The sequence below is a fragment of the Vombatus ursinus genome, unplaced genomic scaffold, assembly GCF_900497805.2.
Source record: "Vombatus ursinus unplaced genomic scaffold, bare-nosed wombat genome assembly UNPS02012082.1, whole genome shotgun sequence".
NCBI classification, from domain to species: domain Eukaryota; kingdom Metazoa; phylum Chordata; class Mammalia; order Diprotodontia; family Vombatidae; genus Vombatus; species Vombatus ursinus.
The window spans coordinates 1,175,647-1,196,950 of NW_020951860.1; the positions used below are offsets into that span (position 1 = coordinate 1,175,647).

Sequence of the window (21,304 nt, forward strand, 5' to 3'; positions counted from 1 at the left end):
GTATATAGTATTCTTTCTGCAACCATTCCAAAAATCTGTGTGAGATTGTGCAAATGACACAAAGTTGAGAAGGGTAACTAATATACTAAATGGTAGTCAAGATTCAGAAAGATCCTGACAGACCAGAAAATTGGAATAAAGAAATTTACAGGGATAAATGTAAAGTCAAGTACAGTATAAAGTCATGACTAAACAGTAGGTCATTTGAAAAAGACTTGGGCATATTTAGTGGCCTTGCAAGCCCAGTATGAGTCAGCAGTGTGATACAGTAGCTTAGAAAGCTAGTACAATCTTAGGTTGCTTTGAGAGGCATAGTCTCTAGGATTAGGAAGGTAAGAGTACTGTTACACTCTGCCCTCATCAGACCATGTCTGGAATATTGGGTTCAGTTTTGCAAACCACATTTTAGAATGGTCATTAGTAAGTTTTAGTGTGTTCAAAGCAGAGCAACCAGAATGGTACGTGTCTCAAGAATATGTCATATTAATATCAGTTGAAGAAATTGGGTATGTTTAATAAAGAGAAGAGAAGATTTGAGTGACCTGGGAGCTATTTTCAGATATTTGAAGGGCTGTCATATGGGAAAAGCTTAGCCCCAGGAACTAGAGCTAGGGTAATGGGTGGAAGGTGCAGAGCCAAATTTAGGCTTGAAGTAAGAAAAATCTTCCAAATAATTACAACTATCCAGAAATGGAATGAACTACTTCAGAAGGTAGTTAATTCCTCCTCACTTACGGTCTTAGGGCAAAGGCTGAATGACCAGTTTTCTATTATATTATAGGAATTTCTTTTTTGAAATGATTCTTTTCATTCAGTGTGAGAAAATATGTAAAACCAAGAATAGAAATATTTAAGTACTCTTAAGGACAATCACAAATAAAGGAACAGTAGCTTTTGATTAGAAAGACTAGGGCCAGTTTTATATATACATACACATACACACTCACAAACATACACTTGTATACTATAGAATCACAAGATTTTTGAGCTGAAAGAAACCTTCAGATTACCTCGTTAGCCGCACAGATTTGAATCGTACCAAAAAAAAAGCTATTTGTCCAAAAATATCTCTCCCAGCCAACAACAAGGCTTCCACAGTGCTTGAAATTGCCAACTTTGAAGCCTCTCCTTTAGACTAATGACCTTATTAAGATGTAAAGCTGTGGTACATTGGAACAATCACATATTAGCCCTCCTAATAACCCTTTGCATGTTTCTACTGATGAGTATGTAAGTCAAATTGGTCTTCTCACTGTACCTCATACACAGCTCTCCATTTCCTGTCTGTACTTTTGTTCTGTCTGTCCTACATGCCTGAAATGTACTGTCTCCTCTCCTCTACTTCTGGGAATTCCTGATCTTCTTCAAAACTCAGCTCAAGTGCCACCATCTACATGAGGCATTTTCTAATCCTTTCAAATGGCTAGCATCCTCCCCACCAAAATCTTATATATATTTTGTATACACAGGCATACATATATGTTGTTTTCTCTCAATGAATGTAAGCACCTTTAGGTCAAGAACTATTTGTTTTTGCTCTTTGTATCTCCAACACCTAGCATGGCTGGCATATAATAAGTGCTTAATGCTTGCTCACTTGATAAATGTTTTTCAGAAAGACCGTATCCAATGGAAATAAGACACAGAGCCAGCTATTTTTAATGAGGGCAGAGTACAAAGGAAAAGTCCAAGACAGTATGTTTCAGAAGGGTAAACCTGATTTAGGTATTGCAGTGCAGGGCCCTGGCAAGTACTTTGTATGTACTTCTGAGTTGAAGAGTACCTAAGGAGAGCTCTGCTAAATTCTCAGTTTTCCCTAAGACTAGTATTTGGAGCAGTTTCTTCCCAATCTAATCCTTCTTTTCTCCCCTTGATACTTCCTAATGTACTGTGTTGTCCTATAGGTAGAATCAGGGTATGTTTGTGAAGGAGATCACAAGACCATGGCCAAAGCCATCAAAGACAGAGTATCCCTGATAAAGAGAAAAAGAGAGCAGCGGCAGTTGGTAAGGGAAGAACAGGAGAAGAGAAAGCAAGAAGAGATCAGTCTAAAGGAGCAAGCTGAACAACCAACAACTGTTTCTCAGGCTGGGACCAAACCAATTCCTTCTACCACTGGCACAGTTACTGTCTCTACCACATCAGCCTCAGTTTCTACCCAGGTGGAGCCTGAAGAACCAGAGGCAGATCAACACCAACAGCTGCAATATCAACAACCTAGTATATCTGTGTTATGTAAGTATTTTTATAACAGAGTAGTTCTTCCAGTGACATAGCACAGTACCATTTTTTTTTGTTTCCTCTTCAGTAATCTTTTAATTTCAAATGGAATTAAAAGACATTGGCTTCTAATTCTAAGATAAAAGTTGAAATGAGTTGGATCTGGTTTTTCTTTCCTACTGTCATGAAATTGAACCCATTAATCTGCTAAATGCTCCATTTAACATGTTTAGACTCAATCTGTTACCTGGATGTAATTGGCCATGAACAAGTTTTTTAATTGAAGTACTAGTAAACAATTCACACCCTATAAAACATCAGTTGTTGGAAGACTGAAAATTATGTAAGTTTGAACTAAAGTTAACTAGATAGAAGGGCAGTGTGGGGTAATGTATAAAGAGCCAGCCCCAGAGTCACAAAGACTCGGGTTCAAGTCCTGTCTCTTATACATACTAGCTGTGTGAAACTTAACTTATCTGTATCCCATATAACTCTGTAAGATTCAAAATGGCAAAGAAGGTGCAGAACTCAATTGGTAGAGGAAAGTTCTTTGCCAAGAAACTCCCTACACAGATAAAATCATAGGTTCTGACTAAATAAAGAAAACCTAGTAAATGCCGTTCTGTAACCCAATTCAGACAGAGAGAGAGTAGTTGGAATGAAAGTTTTGCTTTTTTCTCATAGTTGAAAAGGATAGTAAGCATTGATTAGAGGAAATTTTCCATTTTGTCTCAATTCAAGTCACTGTTAACAACTGTTTGCTGAACACTGTAAGAAGCCAGTACTTTAACAATACAGACTTGAATTCACATTTCTGTGGTGCTTTGAGGTTTACAGAGTGCTTTCCTCCCTATCCAGCGAGGTCTGTACGATGAGGAAACTGAATCTGACAGAGGAAGTAACTTGTCACTAGTTGTCCAGGTATAAGTGGAAGTACCAGGATTTGAGCTCAAGTTCTTCATGACTCCAGAATGCTTTTTCACACTGCCGCTAATAATTCATTTTATGGAACACTCTTACATATTGGTATCTGTACCTTTCTAGATGATCCTGGCTTTTAAAACTTTTAACGTGCTTTGTAAATGTGAGTTATAGTTATTATTAACAACTTTATAACAGTCTTATGAGGTCAGGAGTATAATATTATACATCTATTATATACCAAGCAACAAGAATACAGAAGACTTAAGTGACTTGCTTGTGGGCATAGTTCATCTTCGAACCAGGCAGGATTCAGACCTAGATTTTTTTGACTCTAAGTTAGTCGACTTCTTCAAATTGCCTCTTTTTGTGATAGAAGCTGATTACTGACATAAAACAGGATAACATTAAATTAGTTGGGCGTGTTAGAAGTTTTCTGAGCTTTTTTATCTCTGTGTGAAATTTCTTGTTATTCCCCTAAGCTGATGGAACAGTTGACAGTGGTCAGGGGTCTTCAGTCTTCACAGAATCTCGAGTGAGCAGCCAGCAGACTGTCTCATATGGGTCTCAACACGAGCAGGCACTCTCAACAGGCACGATCCCAAGCTATACAGCTTCTGTTGTTCAAGCACAATCCCAGCCCCATGGTGTATATCCTTCCTCCACAGTGGTAAGTAAAAGTGTAAGAAACTATGTCATTATATTTACAGGAGAAAAACTCCCAGGGTCAGTCTGTCAAGATACCAACATATATTAAAAGAAAAAAAAGTGAGCCATGATATACATAAACTGTCACATACCCTAAAGAAAATAAAGCTTTTGGTGCGTAATATGATTGTAGTGATGAGTGAACAGGTTACTTAATCAGCTTAAACCCTCCAATTATAGTAACAATACCTAAGTAAATATATGACCAAGCTCTAATCACAATAATATAGTGCTTTTACTGGTAAGGAACAGTCAAATCAAAATTGTTTTAAGAATCAGGAACTGTGAAAGCAGTTGATTGGGGGAAAAAAAAAGCTTTTTTCAGAAGTGTTATTTGTTAAGCATTTTTTTGTTAGATTTCTTATTGTGGAAGTCACAGGTAAGCAATTTATATAGAATGCTGCATGTGAGCACTCCAGAATGAACAGATCCCATGTTTGCATTTCCATTTTATTTAGTGCTTGTGTTTAGTTTATCATAAATTGCTGTGCATATTCCTTCCTTGGAAAGTCTGTGGGGCACAAATTCCTTCCCTACTGTATATTTGCCTTTTTCTCCCCCTTTATTTGTTATCCTTTTTACTACTTGTTCATTTTCAGAATTGATTTATGGGGGCTATTTTCTAAAATATTGTATGTACATACATATATGTATATCTTACAGATACATTATTATCCCTGGGGTCACTATCTCTCTTAGCCCCTTCCGTCTAATTTGGAGACCATTTTCAGATATATTTGGAGATAATGGCACATGCCGTGAGTCTCCGAGGTCCTTTGAATTTTCTGTGGATCTTAGCAGTTGTATGTTAGTTATACACACACACACACACACACACAATGAGTATTAATGGTATTACCCTATCATCTGTCTCAAAAGAGCCATTGGTTGCAACACTCCTTTATTTATTTACATCTGTAAGCAAATAGCCAGTCTCTCCAAATTTTTTCAAAAGGCTGTTAATGTTCCAGTTTGTAGTATTCTTGACCTTTATTAAATGTGTTTTTCATTAAATTGTAGAAGGTTCTTTTGTTTGTTATGGTTTCTTATTCCAAAGTATGTGGAATAGAGGGATATGGCTTGTATCATAATCTTTTCAAACAGTCTTGACTTGATTGGCTTCCAAGTTTTATGGCCACAATAATGCAAAGGAAGATACTAACCTTCTGGTTTTGAACAGTTCGGTTTTAAACTCAAGGGAAAAAAAAGAAAGTAAATGGTTGGAAGAGCTTCAGAAAAGCTGTTTGAAAATTGTTCTTATGCCCTTTATATTTCTAGTTTCCATAAGTATGCATTCAGCATTTTTTGTCTGAACTTTTTTGGATGTTAAAATTTAATTTTAACATCCTGTAGAATGTAAGCTCCTTGAGGGCAGGAACTGTTTAATTTTTGTCTTTGTATCCCAAGTATTTATCACAGTGCCTTGCACATGGAAGACATTTAAGTATTTATTGAATTGTTTTAGTTTTTGTTGAGAAATGTAAGGGAGAAAGAAGTTCTTGGCTATAAGTCTGTAGTCTACATAGAAAAAATTAATTTTAAAAAAATCACATGGCTGTTATTCTCATGTTTCCAATTTTATTCTAATTAATTTTTCTTAACTAAATTTCTAACCTACTGGTTTCATTTGCCATAGGGTTGTGCAACATTGGGAGTTGAGTTTAAAAGAAGTAATCATTTATGATCTTTAACTTTTGATTCATAGACACAGCCTTGGTAGTTGTGATCATTAGGCAGGAATCTCTTTGCCTTTGAACAGTTTCTAGTAGTATAGTAAGATTTTGACATCTCTGAAGTGATTGTTAAAAAAAAAAAAAACTAAAACGAACTTCATACTATTTGATTCTTAACTACTTTAGATTTGTATAGTACGTTTTCTCCTAACGAGCTCATACCACTTAAATTATATTGATTCTTGCCACTTAGCCTGTGAAGCATTGAAATGACAAACATTAATTTCTCTTTGAAGATGAACAGCGACTGTTTTGTTAAACCAGTAAAGCATTCTGTTTGTATTTAGTTGTGTGTTATTTCTTAAAGCTAAAATTTTCCTAGTATGAGATAGCTTTCTTTCTCTCCCAGCATGCATACAATAAAAATAATATATTTTTAAGTGTGATGTTTCCTAATAAGCATAAGCTTCTCCCAATGTATCCAACATCATTGCAGATTTGATCCCTATGGAATATGCAGTGCAGGTGACTTTTTCTTATGTGTTCTTGAAACAAACCTGCAGACCCCTCAAATGCATACATTTAGTGTGTTTCCTGTCTTTACTGCATCCTTCTGTCAATTAAAATCATTCTTGTGCATTCACAAGCAAGAGGATAGTAGAGTCAGAATATCCTAGAGGGTAATTGGGTATTTGCCTAGTAGCATATGAAGCAACAGACTTTTATGAACCTTCCTGGATGGAAAGGGAGCAGCAGTGAGTTGTCACCCCAGTGATTTATTGTCAGGTGAATTTACCTAGCTTGCTTCATGAGTAGTCCAACTAATATTGACTTGAGTAGGGATTGTTACCTTCTCATCCCAACTATGCCCCATTTCTGTTACACATTTCGTTGTTGTTATTTTTTCTCCCAGGATACTGTATTTATCTTCATTTTTTGTTTTCTATTTAGCCTCATCGTGATCGTAGCATGTTGGTTTGTGTTCCCCATCTTTCTGCTGTTCCCTTTATGTCCTGCATCTCTCCCATTGTTCCTTCTACCCCACCACCAGTGCTGTCTGCACCTCTTTCTCCTTCCTACTTTCGGACTGCCCCTGAAGAAACATTTGCTGAAAAACTTTCTAAGGCATTGGAGGATATCCTGCCTCTGCACTCTGCCTCTCCACGCAAGCACCGACGCTCCAGCCTGCCCTCCCTCTTTGTCAGTCCTGAATGTTTCCCATAGTTCCTGGAAAAATGAAGATAAGTCCCTATTAAATACATCCAGGTTTTTAGAATTTTAATAAAAATGGAGCAGAGATTGGAATAGACAGAAATGTAACATTGTATTTCTGGAGTTTCTGTTGCTTTTATAGTAAGTTTATTTCTGGGGTCATAATTTAGTTGCAATCCAACTTTGAAGACTTAAAAATGTGATTAATGATAGAGATCATGTAGGAACCCTATTTATCTTCCACCTTAAGCTGAAAGGGAAGAACAAATCTAGTCAATGTTGCAGATTTTAGATCTGCCAAAAAGGCTCACTTATCCAAAACTATTAGTACCTTCCACCAATTTAAGGCCTACTACAGTGACTGAAATTGCCACTATTGGGGTCACTCCTTTGGAATTAAGGCCTCTATTAAAATGTAAAGGTATTACCGAGAGAGATAACACAGACCTCCTAATAACCGTTAATATTACCACATATTATTGCATCAATTTAGCTTTTTAACAGAAAATATAATGTTCTCCCTAAGGGAATAGAAATCAGAACCAGTTCATTCTTATTGAGGGATGAAGAGGGAAGATTAGAAAGGAAAAATGTAGAGCATAGAGTATCTTCCATTTTCCTTTCTCCCCACAAACATCATACACATCCCATCAATTTTGCAGAGTCAAACTAGATGAACTGGTAATTCTATTAAAAACTGTCAGCTTATGGTTGGCTTGTTTGAAATTAAATATAGTCCAAATTCGTAATTTTGGAACAAATTTCAGGTTACTCAGGTAATATTCATTTTTTGGATTTTCTCCCTGTTTGATTGTAGAAGAAAGCCATCATTAAAAACTGACTACAGTCTGTTATTTTCATAGAAAAATTTGCCTAAATAAGATTGACTTAAGAGGTAGAATTACTTAGGTATTTCAGTAAAACAGAAAGGTAAACACTATTGTTTCCTTACAAAAATATTCCTCTTTGGTTTGAAGAGGAATTGAAGTTCGATCCCATGAAATTGACTTCCAGAGTACATGACATGTGGTTCACTTTTACCTTTATAAAGGTGCTACTACTTTTATAGGGAGGGAATGAAGTAAATATTCTGATACAGGCACCAAAAGATTTTTCACGAAGAACTGTGTTCTAAAGATAAATAGTCTCATCGTATTTTTTTTTAGAGTTGGCACCCCACAGTAGGTTCTCTCATTTCTAAAAGATCATCTAGGAATCTGAACAAATGCCCTCCAGGAACTGACATTGTAGGTGCTTCTACACCACTATTGAAGTCTTAGTCCAATGGAAGAACATAGGATGAATTTTTTTTTAAGTCACATACTAAAATGAGTTGCCTTAGCCTGCACTTTGTTTTGATCATTATGCTTGCTTGAGTTTTGTCAAATATAATTTATAGGATCAGTGACTTTAGAGTTGGAAATTATCTTAAAGATATCTGACCCAACCCCCTCATTCTCAGGTCACATGGGAAGTCTCTTGCAGAACAAGAATTGGAACCCTGGCTCTCTGACTCCAAATTCTATACTCTTTCCTCTACAGTTGGTCACATCACTAATTTTACATTTTCAGAGCTGAAATTAAAGAATTGTTACTTCTTACTAGAAGTGCCACATAGTATATTATTCCTTAAGCAAATATTGTATTTGCTTATTATTGGGTACCAAATACTATGATCACAAAATTCATGCATGATTTTTAAAACCTTGTCTAAGGTTTTAAAAGTACACTCTAGTGTTTTATACTCTGTACACTCTACTGTTTTATACTCTGTGTACTGTTTCATTATGGATCTACTGACTTCACCCTACACTAGTTTGAACAGTATAATGAAAAGTACTTATTGTCCAAATTAGGCATGTTAGAGTTTTGCCCCATTTAATGGATGTTAGAACATGAGCTCCTTGAGAGTTAGGTGCTGCCTTTTCTATCTGTATCCTTAGCTCTTAGTGTAGTACTTTGCATATAGTAAACACTTAAAATGCTTTTTTCATTTATTTACATATAATATAGGCACCAAGCATAGGAAAACCAATTCATGTGATATTTCACTATTACTTTCAGGAGATAGCACCATACCCTCACAGTTTTCTTTACAACCTATATAGACTCCCTTTCCTGCAATTCCATGCTTGATAAGATAACAATATTGAAGCCTATAAGATAGGATAGGATAATAATAGAAAATTAGAAATGTGGAAAGATTAAATACAGGAGTTGGAACTGAAGCACACTTTCCATGTTATCCTTTAGGGTAACTTTCATTTATTCTCCATTGAGGCTACTCTTGTTCCATTAATTATTAAAGCTTATAGAATACCAGTGAATAGTGAACAAAATGATCACTTATAAATAAAACTCTAAAACTATGATCCTATAATCTCCATGGTTGGGTGTTTGGGGTTTTTTTTCCCATTCCCTGTTGACAAGGAAAGGGAGGTTATAATTGGAAAAGCAGTATCTTACCAAAGCAAAGACTCCCATTTGTCCATTTTGTCCTGGATGTATTTAATAGATATTTATACCATTTCTATAACTTTCAAAAACACATATTTGTCTTGCTAATCTTAATTTGGAGCAGCAATTTCATAAAGTTATGCAGAGCTGCTGTTGAGCAAGCTATACATGTTTAATGTAATTTCATGTCTAAATGTATGAATTACTTGTCTTATTCATGTTGATACAGCCTCAGTCCATGGTGCATCCGTGTGGGGGGACCCCAACATTCTCAGAACCACAGATATTTTTCCCAACCATTCATGAGCGTCCCGTCTCTTTTTCACCTCCTCCTACCTGCCCACCAAAGGTGGCCATTTCTCAGCGTCGCAAGAGCACCTCCTTCCTGGAATCCCAACCCCGCCACTGCCAGCCCCTGCTGAGGACTCTTGGCCAAAACCTTCGACCTGCTAGTAGTAGCCCAACTAATTGGACTGCAGAGGCAGTGGTCATGTTGGGTACTGCAGCCACTAGGGTTACTGGAGAGCCACATGAGGTACAAGTTCATCCTGTGTTTGAACCAACTCAAATTTATAGTGACTATAGACCTGGACTAGCCCCTCCAGAAGAAGCTCACTATTTGATGCCTCAGGAAACAGTATATCTAGCGGGGGTACATTACCAACCCCAGGGAGTGGAACACTATGATGGCATAGCATATAATTCCCCAGTGCTGTCAAATCCTACAAAGCAAATTCATGAACAGAAGCTAATACAAAGTGTTCCTCCCTCAAGTTCTGTCTTTGAATTTCCAGCTGGTCAAGCTTTCCTGGTAGGACACCTTCAGAGCCTGAGGCTAGATTCTGGAATAGGTCCAGCTTCTCCCCTGTCAAGTATCTCTGCTCCTGTCAGTGCAGATGCTACATGTTTGAAATTTCACCCAATTTTTGTTCCGCATTCTGCACCTGCTGTGTTAACTCATAGCAATGAGGGCAGAACTGGCTGTGTATTTGAATTTCATGTTCATACACCAAGCTCTTCCTCTTCAGGAGAAGGAAGCGATGCTTTATCTCAGCGTGTTTACCGGAGTCTTCAGGGGACCACTGACTTTAATCAGGAAGGGCCTTCTCTTCAGCCAATTGGATTGCATGGTCGCCTACAGCCTGTGACTGAAGAACAGTATAATTACCATAGTCCAGAATTGACTGTTCCCACTATGGAGCCCAGACAGAATTGGCCAGTTGGAAGCCCAGAGTACTCCAGTGATTCATCACAATTGACATCTTCTGATATAGGAGATTTCCAGTCACCTCCCCCTACAGGGGGAACATCTGCACCTTTTGGCTCTGACTTCTCATTGCCCTGTATCCATCTGCCTCAGACAGTGTTACAAGAGTCCCCACTTTTTCTCTGCTTTTCCCAGGGTACCACAGCTCAGCAAGCCTTATCAGCTTCACTCTCTTCAGGAGGATCTACTCTCTATCCTCAGGTTATAGGACAAACTGTTGCAGAATTTTTTCTTTAATAAGTTTTTACTACTCTATTAAGTACCATTATCATTCTTAAAGTTTCTTTTATTCAAGGAATGTTGAATCTTGGAGCTGAGAAAACTTTCACTTTGTTTTTAATAGTATGTTGGCATTTGTAGTTGAGTATAGGTTATAAGGCAAAACTCTCACCCCTCCCCCATAAGAATGAAGCATGAAAAGCTGCTAAATATACCCATAACATAACAGATCTTTGGAGATGGAAACACATAAACTGAGCAATAGACTAACGTTTTTTCTAGTGATCCACTTGGTCAGACCCCATTATCTTATATCTATACCTACTGGAAACTCTTGTTTAGAGTGGAAAAATGTAAATTGCTACAATTAAGAATTGAACTACATCTTGGAAGGATTAAACCTATGTGATCATGAAATATTTCTTAACAGTAGTCATGTAATATAAAAATAATGGAGAATTTTGTTTGTGTTACAGAAAGAAACTAATTCTAGCTTTATGCTTTCCTGTGCATATACTTTAGAGGGACCTTTTTTTTTTTTTTTTTTTTTAAGGAGAGGGGTTAAGGGAATACCAATTTTTACATAGTCAGAAAACTTTAATTGAATTAAAAGAGGGTTGTAAAATATGTGAAACATAGTGTTTTTTTTTAATGTACAACCAATTAATAAAAGAACATTTCTTTAAAACACCAACAAAACCAGTCAGTATAATACATCCAAAGTGATACTTCAAAATGAAGGAACATTGTTAGCATTGGCACCTAAGCCAGTAGTACTTGGTGGTGCTGGGTTACAAAGAATTTTCGAGCTATAAATAGCATATGATTGTGCCCTGTTTGACTATTTAAAAAGACAAAAGAGATAGTATTTTCAATGAGTGTCACAAAATTAAAATATTATTATATGTAATACTCTTCCATATAAGACCAAGGTAATCTAAAATGGGGGAAAACTGGTTAGTATTGCACAATCCATAGATCTCCTTGATAAAAACATATCACATCTTAGGACACTGTAGAAACATATCTTGGATTTTCTTTTAAATACTACCCTTTTAAAGAATATAAACTGTGATTCTTGTATTTCTTTGTTAGCTCAAATCTAGTAACGCAGGGATGGTTTCAATATGAGTAATCTAAGGAAACTTCCATACCCATATGACTTAGGACATTATTAAAAGGCAAAAAAAGTTATGGAAGTCTGAAAATCATAGGATACTAAAGCAGTATTTTCTGCTGTTTTATTACATCTTAGAAAATATGCATATGGAAAAAACACATAGGAAAGTCTTGGCTTTTATGACAACCTGATATGTGCCAGGTTAACTCAAGAGAGCTGATATAAAAACTGTTTTTTGTTTCATCATCATAATTCTTTCAGTTCTCAACAATCTTCAGGATTACAGTTTTGAAGGTAGAAGGTTAGTCAGAAGGGTTGTAATAAGGGACAGCTAGGTGGCGCAGTGGATAGAGCACCAGCCCTGAAGTCAGGACAACCTGAGTTCAAATCCGGCCTCAGATCAAACACTTGACACTTACTAGCTGTGTGACCCTGGGCAAGTCACTTAACCCCAGTTGCCTTAAAAAAAGGGGGGGGGGTTGTAATATTTAGTGTTCTTGTATTGCAAAGAGGGATAATGTCGCATAGTCAAAAGAAGAATGCCAAAAGAAAATGCAAGTGGGACTGGCATCCTAAAAGTGATGAATGCCATTACCTTTCCTTAGTCTACTTTGTATAGTCATCTCTTGCTTACTTTTTTTTAATCTCTTGTCTACTCATTCAAACTTCTCATCTTTATATTTAACTTGAAACTTTTTAAAGACTGAGACGTTTTATATATCCACAACAGCTGATTACATTGATAAACTAATAACATCTTTGATTTAATGCTTTGTACTTGTCACCTGGTGACCCTTTCCTAAATAGCAAAAAGAACCAGCTTAGTGGTTTTGCCTACTCTTTTTATCTTATCTAGTTTCTTCAATATAAAAGTAATTCATGGTATTAATCTAATCTTTCACTTTTTCTTGCTTTAAAAAAAAACTTCCCCAAATTTTTTGATAGGAATTGTTTAATATTTCTGTTATCGTTACTTGGTAGCAGTTTAAGGTATAGATCAGAATCATAGAAAATACTGATAAGTTAACTTTTCAGCCATAGATCAATTGTATAATGTCAGAATATATTCTAGAAAATTATAAACCTTCTCTATACTTTCTTTGCCCCAAAAAACTTATCCAGTGTAACTAATTTTTCTTTAAGATTTTTCTCATTTTAGTTTTTATCTACTTCTTTTCTCCAGACACAGGCACAGAGCCAGAGTCATCTGGCTTCAAGTAACTTAACTGGGATTCCATCTTCCCAAACAGCACAACATGCACAGCAGGTATGAATGTCCTTTTAATACATAAGGTTTATTTCGGAATTACGAATAAGCAGCAAATGACACTACAGTTCTGTACCAGTTCCTGAAAATCTTTAATGATTTGTGTTCCTTTTTTCAAGTGACAAATGTAGAGAGGAAAGTAATAATTATAATGCCATTTTACTGTTATATATCTTAAAAGTAGTCAGAATCAACTTGCAATACAATTTAAGGCTAGTCTGTGAAACTCTAGTTAATACTTCATAATATTTGTCATGTTATTCCATATAAATGATTTTTCCAAATGGGTGAAGTTTAGCCTACAAAGCACCAAAAAGGTGTGGTACCTGAGGCAGGACATGTAGGACCTGAAATTCATCAAATTGGAGATCTTGGGAGGATTGGCAGACTTGGAATCAATAAGGCTTGGGCTCAGAGAATCATTATAGGAAGTGTACAGGAAGGGCTTTTGGCAGTATTTTCAGTAGCTTTAAACAAGATGGGCACATGAATGCTAGTTATATTCAGGATAATAATACAGGTTTTCCAGGAGCTGAAGTCCATTAGACCAACATTAGGAAATAAAGCCAGAGTCAAGGCTGGGGCTATCCCAAGACTTTTAAGAAATTAACTCCACCTTCTATAATAAATAATTCCTGGGTTTTTTTTCTTTCTCCATTTATAGGACTCTTTGCAGCAATAACAGTGAAAGTCAAAGAAGTTTGTTCTGTTGTATCATACATTAGGCTGTTTTTAAAGAAATGTAATGAGTTATCTTTCATTTTTTAAATGCTATAATATTTAGCATGATTTTGAATCTTTTCAAATTTTCGTATCTCCTTTCCTATTGGTTGTTATATTTCATTACCATCACTAAATATTTCTTCTGACTCTATCTCCTTCCTTGTTTCCTTCTAATTATGTTAGTAAATCATATAACTAGGTCAATAACTATGTTAGAGTAAGGCTGTGAGTGCTAAAGATCCTCTTTGTGATAGCCCTCACTTTCAGGTTCAGGGTATTGTTCAAAACTTGGATAAATGGGATGCTAATATACGAAGATGAGTATAAGTTGTTAATGTCTAAAATAAATATCTATGATTAGCCATTATTCACAATACTGATAATGGTTTGTAGTAATCTAATCTAGCTACAGTACAACTACATATCTTTCATTAACAACTCTGTAATCTACATATACTTAAGTTTCAAAAGACTTAATAATAGTCCACATGTAATATACAGAATCACACAGTTTGTGTGAGGTTTTTTGGTTTTGTTTGCTTGTTTTGTTTTGATTTTATTTTTTGACACTAGGTCTCCCAGGGTGGAAGTGAACAGCTTCTCATGGGCCCGGTTGTACTACTGATAGAAGTAAGAGCTTTGATCTGCTCTGTTTCCAACCTGGGTCATTTCAGTCCTCTTTAAGCAGCCTGGTGGCCCCTTTCTATCCAGGGCTCATTATATTGGTACCAGTCTTAGTGTAGACACCCAGTTGTCTTAACCCACTACAGCTCAGAATATCTGTGCACCAGCCTCACCCTCCCCACAATCAGGGGTTTCCGGCTTGTGCCACCATGCCTCACTGAATTACACAGTTTGAAAGGATCCTAGAGGCTATTTAGTCCAACCTGTATTTGACCAAATTTACCTTCTTTAATATTGTCAAAAGTACTCAATCCAGCTTCTAAATGAAAATCTTCAGGAGAGGATAGTCTAATTTTTGGACAGTTTTGATTGTTTGGAAATCTTTCCTTAAATCAAGTCAAAATTTGCCTCTCTGCACCTTCCATCTGTTGCTCCTACTTCTGTCCTCTGTATGCAAAAAGAACAAGTCTAAATCTTTAAAATACTTGAAGGCAGCTGTCATATTCCATGTCCCCCACCAAGTCTTCTCCAAGCTAAACCACCCAAATTCCTTTAACTAAATCTCAGGTGCCATCTTCTTCATGTTCTTTGCCATCCTGGCTGGTCATATTCCTCTGAATAATTCTTCTATTTGTCATTGATCTTCCTGAAATGTGATGCCCAAAAGTAACCACAGTTCTCCCAGAAAAACTATCACCTTTCTCAGTGCAGCCTAGAATAATACTAGGGGTTTTTTTTGTTTGTTTTTGTTTTTGTTTTTTACTTTTTTCTACACTGTTGATTCATATTGAGCGTGCAGTTCACTGAAATCCCTAGACCTGTTTTCCAGAAATTTATCTAGCCATAACTTCTTCATTCTATACTTGTACATTTGATTTTTAAAAATTGAATATAATGCTATACGTTTGTCCCTGTCAGATTTCATCTAGTTTGTCAAGATCTTTTTGCATATTTGGGTTTTTGTGATACTTTCCCAAGTTTCAATCTCACGTCACCAACTGCCTACTGAATAATTCTACTGGGATGTGCCCCAGGCATTTTAAGGTCAACCTTTCCAAAAAGAATTACTCTTCCTTCATAATTACTCTTCCTTAACCTGTCCCTCTTCCAAATTTCCATTTCAGTCTGAAAAACTATCACCCAGATTCAAAGGCAGACCAGAATATAAAGTACCATCGTCCTAGAACCATCTATGTGTTTTACCTCCTGGTGGTGTGGGCAGTTTTATACACACACACACACACACACACACACACACACACAGATACATATGTATGTATGTATGTATGTGTATATATACGTCTTGGTAGTTGATCCTGTATTTATTAAACACTTACTAGGTTTGGGGAATAAAAAGACAACAAATAACTCCTTTGTTAAAGGAACTTGTATTTTAATGGGGGAACAGAACACATAAAAAACATAATACAAGGAAACCTTGGATGGGGGACGAGGGCATGTGAGGGGGGTATTTGGACATGTTGAGTTTTAAATGCTTTTGAAATATCCAGTTTAGAAATAAGATATACAGGAAATGGGGTATAGAAATCTATCCTGCCCTACAGGAAAATTGAAGGGGAAGAGGATAAGAGGAGGGGAGAGATAGAAGGCAGGGCAGATTAGGAGAAGAGGTATTCAGAATGTATGCCATCTTGGGGTGGGGGGGAGGGACAAGATGGAGAGAAAATTTGCAACTCAAAATCTTGTGGAAGTGAATGTTGAAAACTAAAAATAAATTAATTTTTAAAAAAAACATAATTTTTTTTTCTAAGAAGAAATATCCAGTTTAAAACTTCTACCAGGCAATTGAAGATTTGGTACTAGAACTCAGAATAGAGAGTACTCTCCAGAAATACATATATGAGTGTCACCTACATAGAGATGGTCATGAAACCCATGGGAGCTGATAATATCAGCACATGGGAGAGTATAATGAAAAAAGAGAAAAGCACTCAGGAGAGGGCTTTGGAGTATAACCACAGTTAGGAGATGTGATTTGGTTAATAGTCCAGCACAGGAGCTTAAGAAGGAATGGTCAGACAGATAGGAGTGAGGAAAGAAGAAAGCAATGTTACAAAAAACCCAAGGACAAAAGAATACCTAGGAAGAGATATTATCACATGAAGTAGAGAGATGAGGTTTGAGGAGACCTTAGATTAATACAGTTAAAAGATTATTATTAACTTGGAAGAAAGAAGCTTCAATTGATCAGTGAAGTTAGAGAAGCCACATTGCAGAGAGGAGAGGTAGAGGCAGCAAGTTGTAGACAGCTCTTAAAGGAGTTTGACTAAGAAGGGAATAACATGGGTAGGAGAGAAGATAGATTTTTGTTCTTTAAAAAAATTAACTTAATGGGAAGCAATATGAAGGATAATAGCTTATAGGGATCATAGGTTCTATTGAAGGTTTTTTTTTTTTCTTTTGGTGAGGGGTGACTTTGTAGGCATCAGAGAAAGTACCAGTAGATAGGGAGAGATTGAAGATTAAAGAAGAGATGGAAATAATAGTAGGAACAATCTTCTGGAGAATACTGAAGGAGAAGGGATCCAAAAGTATGTGTTAAAAGATGTTGACCTTCACAAAGAGGCACCTCTTCATTAGATGCTGGAGTAAAAGAGATGTAAAAATAGAGAATGTCAAGAGGTTCTGAGGTAAGGGGAAAGGGAAAAGAGGGAGCTCATAATGAATGGCCTCTGTTTTCTCATTAAGATATGAAATGAGGTCCTAGTGTGGAAAAGTTTTGATCAGTTACTATGGTGAATAGGATAAAGTACCAATTAGGAAGAAATAAAAGAATTGCTTTGTTGCAGTGAGGGTGTTGTTGAGATTCGGTAACATTTGTTGGGGACGACTTCTAGCTCAATTTAGCAGTCCATGTTTAGGAGCAGAAGAGGCAGGTGGTGGAAATAATCCAGATTTAGGGTTTGGCAAGACATACGTAGCATTAGAATAAAGGAGCAAGGGAATTGATAGTACAGAATTGAACTGGTTAGCTAAAGGGTAGGAATTACTAAAGGGAGGAGAATGTACCTGGAGCTGGGATGATGCCTTGGAAAAATACAGAAGAATAAAAAGATTGAAGGTCAGCTTCTTTGTTATTTTGAGCAGAAAACTGTTGTCACGTGTGCTTCACTTGTCAGTCATTACTGCTTTTTAAGGAGAATTGAAATTATCTTTATGCATGAAACTTCTCTAAAGGCCTTAGGGAGCACATTTCCTTGAAAATATGTAAATAATAACCTGGAATAAAGCTCGTTCTTTCCCTTTTCAACAATAGGGTGTACAAGCAGCCCCTTCTCAGCAGACAGGGCAATATCTTCTTCCCCAGTCAGCCGCATCTGGTGTAGCTACAACTGCACAGCCAGTGACTCAGCCTCAGCTTCCACAGGTCTTGCCAATGCCTCAAGTATCAGTTGGGAAGCAGGTAAGTCCTTAAATTCTGATGTGAACAGTTATCTGCATGTAGCTTGGACTTTGAAAGGTTTATGTCTTCTTCCCTCATGATGAAATGCCAGCTAAAGAGAGTGTTTTTATCCCAAAGTAAAGTGGAATTTGCTTCCTTTGTGCATTGTTCCTGTGGATCAAAATACGCTAAAGCAAGAACAAAGGAGACTTCTAGAACTCTTAGAACTGTCTGCCTAAAGCAGATGTGACAGCCTCTTGGTAAAGAAGGAAATAGGATGGTGGAACTTCTATAAGATTGTTTGACAATATTTTTATTGATCTGGACTCAAAATTCATTTCTTGTCTAATATTACATTTATTCTATATATTGGTGGCTGAAATACCCAGTGCTCTAGATTGTAGACTACATAGAAATTTTCGTATCTAAAAGTTAATCTACTTCCTTCCTGGTATTCCATTTCCAGGACCATAGTCTGCATACACTGCATTTGTCCTTTCCTTGTTTTTTTGCTAATTGCTTCCATGCATATCTTCTTAAGGATCACACTAAAGAAGCTGAAGTTATTTTTGTTGCATGTCTTTTGTTTTGTTTTCCCCAGTTCCATTAATACTTGCTATGCTTTACAACAATTTCTTTTATTGTATGTTGGCACAGTGGTTTGTCACCAGTTTGTTCATTAACAGATACTGAGGAAAAAAAGTTCAAGGCACCATCAGTATTAGACCAAAGATCCTGAAAGCAAAGTGAACCAAGTCAGTGACTTCTTACTAGAGACAGAAGAATGTTTTGCTTAAAAGAAGTTTTGATTTGGAACATATATACAATTTTTTTTTTATGGTCAGTCTGATTGTATTTACAAATCTGGTCAATGTCAGTAAAACTATTTGTGAAATAGTCACTAATAGTTTCTTAGTGCCTAGAAAGAAAACAATAACAAAATTCCCCGAAAATATAACCATTTGGGACAATAGTCACTCTGCCAGCTATTTTTCTAACAGTAATCCCCATCCTGTTCTTTGGTGACATTGGTACTAGAGTTTTTTAAGTTATTTTCTTCTTTTGGCTAATAAATAAATCTTTCTTTTGGCTACTTTACTTCCTTTAAAAAGAGGTCTGTCTATTTTTTCTTTACTTTCCCAGCTTCCTGCTTCCCAGCCATTATCAACCATCCAAGGCGAACCTCAGATACCAGTTGCAGCACCTTCCCTTCCACAGCCCTCAGTTACCCCATCTCTCTCTGGTGCTCACTTCCTTCCCGTGGGCCAGCCACTTCCAGCACCCTTACTCCCTCAGTTCTCAGTCTCTCAGATTCCCATATCAACTCCTCATGTCTCTGCGGCTCAGACAGGTTTCTCATCCCTGCCAAACTCTATGGCATCTGGTATTAACCAGCCTCTGCTCACCTTGGCCTCATCTGCTGCAGCGGCTGCTATCCCTGTGGGATCAACTGTGGTCCCTAGTCAGCTTCCCACCCTTCTGCAGCCTGTGACTCAGCTGCCAAGTCAGGCTCACCCACAGCTCCTTCAGCCAGCAATTCAGTCCATAGGAATACCAGCTAACCTTGGACAAGCTGCTGAGGCTTCACTTCCCTCTGGAGATTCTCTATACCAGGTATTGTGCTAGAGTAAGCAAAAATCCAGGGTCAGTTCTTTTAGAGCCCAGGCCTGACCTCAAGATTATAGTTACATGTGGAGATCCATCTGGAGGAAAAGATATGCATAAGTCCTTTAAAGAACTAAAAGCAGATGGTAGGGGCAACTAGGTGGCGCAGTGGATATTACTCCAGCCTTGGAGAGGACCTGAATTCAAATCCGGCCTCAGACACTTGACGCTTACTAGCTATGTGACCCTGGGCAAGTCACTTGACCCTGATTGCCGCGCCAAAAAGCAACAACAACAAAAAAAAACCAGATGGCACAAGGGTTTAGCTGCAATAATCTTAACACCTGAAAATTTTAACTGTGCTCCATGCAGTGTAACATGTCAGCAAAGATTATTGATTCCAACTGTAAAAATAGAAGAGTTCAGCAGTACCAAACAACATAGCCATTATGTTGGGAACCATATTTTGGGAAGGAGAGAGGGGGCATCCTGGATGTTTCTATCTGTGTATCTTACCATAGCTATTTAAGAAAGCAAGGCGATAACTTCAGCATTCAACTTAGATTGTTCAGTTGTGAGAAATGGATAAATTAGTATTCTGAATGTGAGAATTCACTAGTCTCTGGCTGTTTCAATATCAGGTTTTATAACCTGTAATGGAACAGTCAACATGATAATAAGACTAAAAGTTCAACATTTAATCTTGTGTGTACCTAGTCTAACAGCTAAAGCTGAGTTTGTGTTCTTTTTCTTTGAAATGAAATGTTGGGGGCAGCTAGGTGGTACAGTGGATAGAGCACCGGTCCTGGAGTCAGGAGGACCTGAGTTTATATCTGGCCTCAGACACATAATGCTTCCTAGCTGTGTGACTCTGGGCAAGTCACTTAACCCCAATTGCCCCACTTAAAAAAAATGTTTTAAAAAAAAAAAAGAAATATTGCCTGAGTATATAAAGATTACTATAGCCCATTTCCTGGTTTAAAAAAAAAAAAAAAAACTTCTCAGGAATAGTAGTGAAGCCAATTATTTAACTTCTAGAAGGCTCATCAAGTAACCATAACAGCCTGAATGGTCTCGTATTTGAGATCATCAAAAGATATACCAGTATTGTTTTTCTGCCGGGAATCTGAAGAGCTATCCTTTTTCTTTCAAAAATCCATGTTTGTCCAGTCACCTAACATTACTCTCGAAAATGATCTTTGGATGTGGTGAAAATAGAGTAAGGGATTGTGCTTTAACTCCTCCCTGCTATATGTGATTGTGTGTTGCTGGTTTGCTTGTTTGATGACCCAGCCTGCACTAACTCAGCTCCCTCATTTCTGTCGCAGGGCTTCCCACCTCGACTGCCACCTCAGTACCCAGGAGACTCAAATATTATTCCCTCCTCCACCGTGGCTTCTGTTTGCGTCCCTTCTACAGTTCTGTCCCCTCCCTTGCCCACGGAAGCATTGGCTCCACCAGGGTATCTTCCTGCAGTTGTGCAGCCTTATGTGGAGCCAAGTGTTTTGGTTCCAGTGGGTGGTCTAGGAGGACAGGTTCAAGTACCCCATTCAGCAATGAGCTTAGCACAGCAGGCCCCCTCTGCTGCACCCTCCCAGCAAGCAGCTCTGGAGGTAAATGAAATCTCTGCATGTGTGTGTGGGAAGCATAAATATGAGGGGATAAAAATTATAGGCCAGTGTAAATTTGGGTTCTCCTTTCTTGGAATTCATTTGGACACCATTACCAACTAACTCCTGAATGACTTTCTCTTACAGCAGAATGACATGCCAATGTGGGGGCCTTGTTGCCACTGGCTGTTCTGTTGGGAAGTGAGTGTGCCTCCAAGAGGCTTAGCCCTGTTAGCACTTCACTTCTGGCTAGTTCTGTAGATCTTATTCTTGTC

At 37.4% G+C, this 21,304-nt stretch overlaps 1 protein-coding gene across 9 annotated transcripts in view; it reads left to right on the top strand.

The window, feature by feature from the left end:
• Window positions 1-21,304, top strand: part of WNK1 (WNK lysine deficient protein kinase 1) — a 160,698-nt gene that overhangs the window by 110,386 nt on the left and 29,008 nt on the right. For 6 of the 9 annotated variants that reach the window (XM_027857291.1, XM_027857293.1, XM_027857294.1 and 3 more), the window contains 6 exons: window positions 1,905-2,235; window positions 3,624-3,811; window positions 12,981-13,064; window positions 17,689-17,835; window positions 18,958-19,428; window positions 20,748-21,032. In XM_027857291.1, coding sequence (XP_027713092.1) covers window positions 1,905-2,235; window positions 3,624-3,811; window positions 12,981-13,064; window positions 17,689-17,835; window positions 18,958-19,428; window positions 20,748-21,032 — 1,506 coding nt within the window. Of the gene's footprint in view, window positions 1-1,904; window positions 2,236-3,623; window positions 3,812-9,420; window positions 10,660-12,980; window positions 13,065-17,688; window positions 17,836-18,957; window positions 19,429-20,747; window positions 21,033-21,304 lie in introns of all 9 variants that reach the window. The other 3 variants (XM_027857300.1, XM_027857296.1, XM_027857297.1) reach the window with 3 other exon arrangements.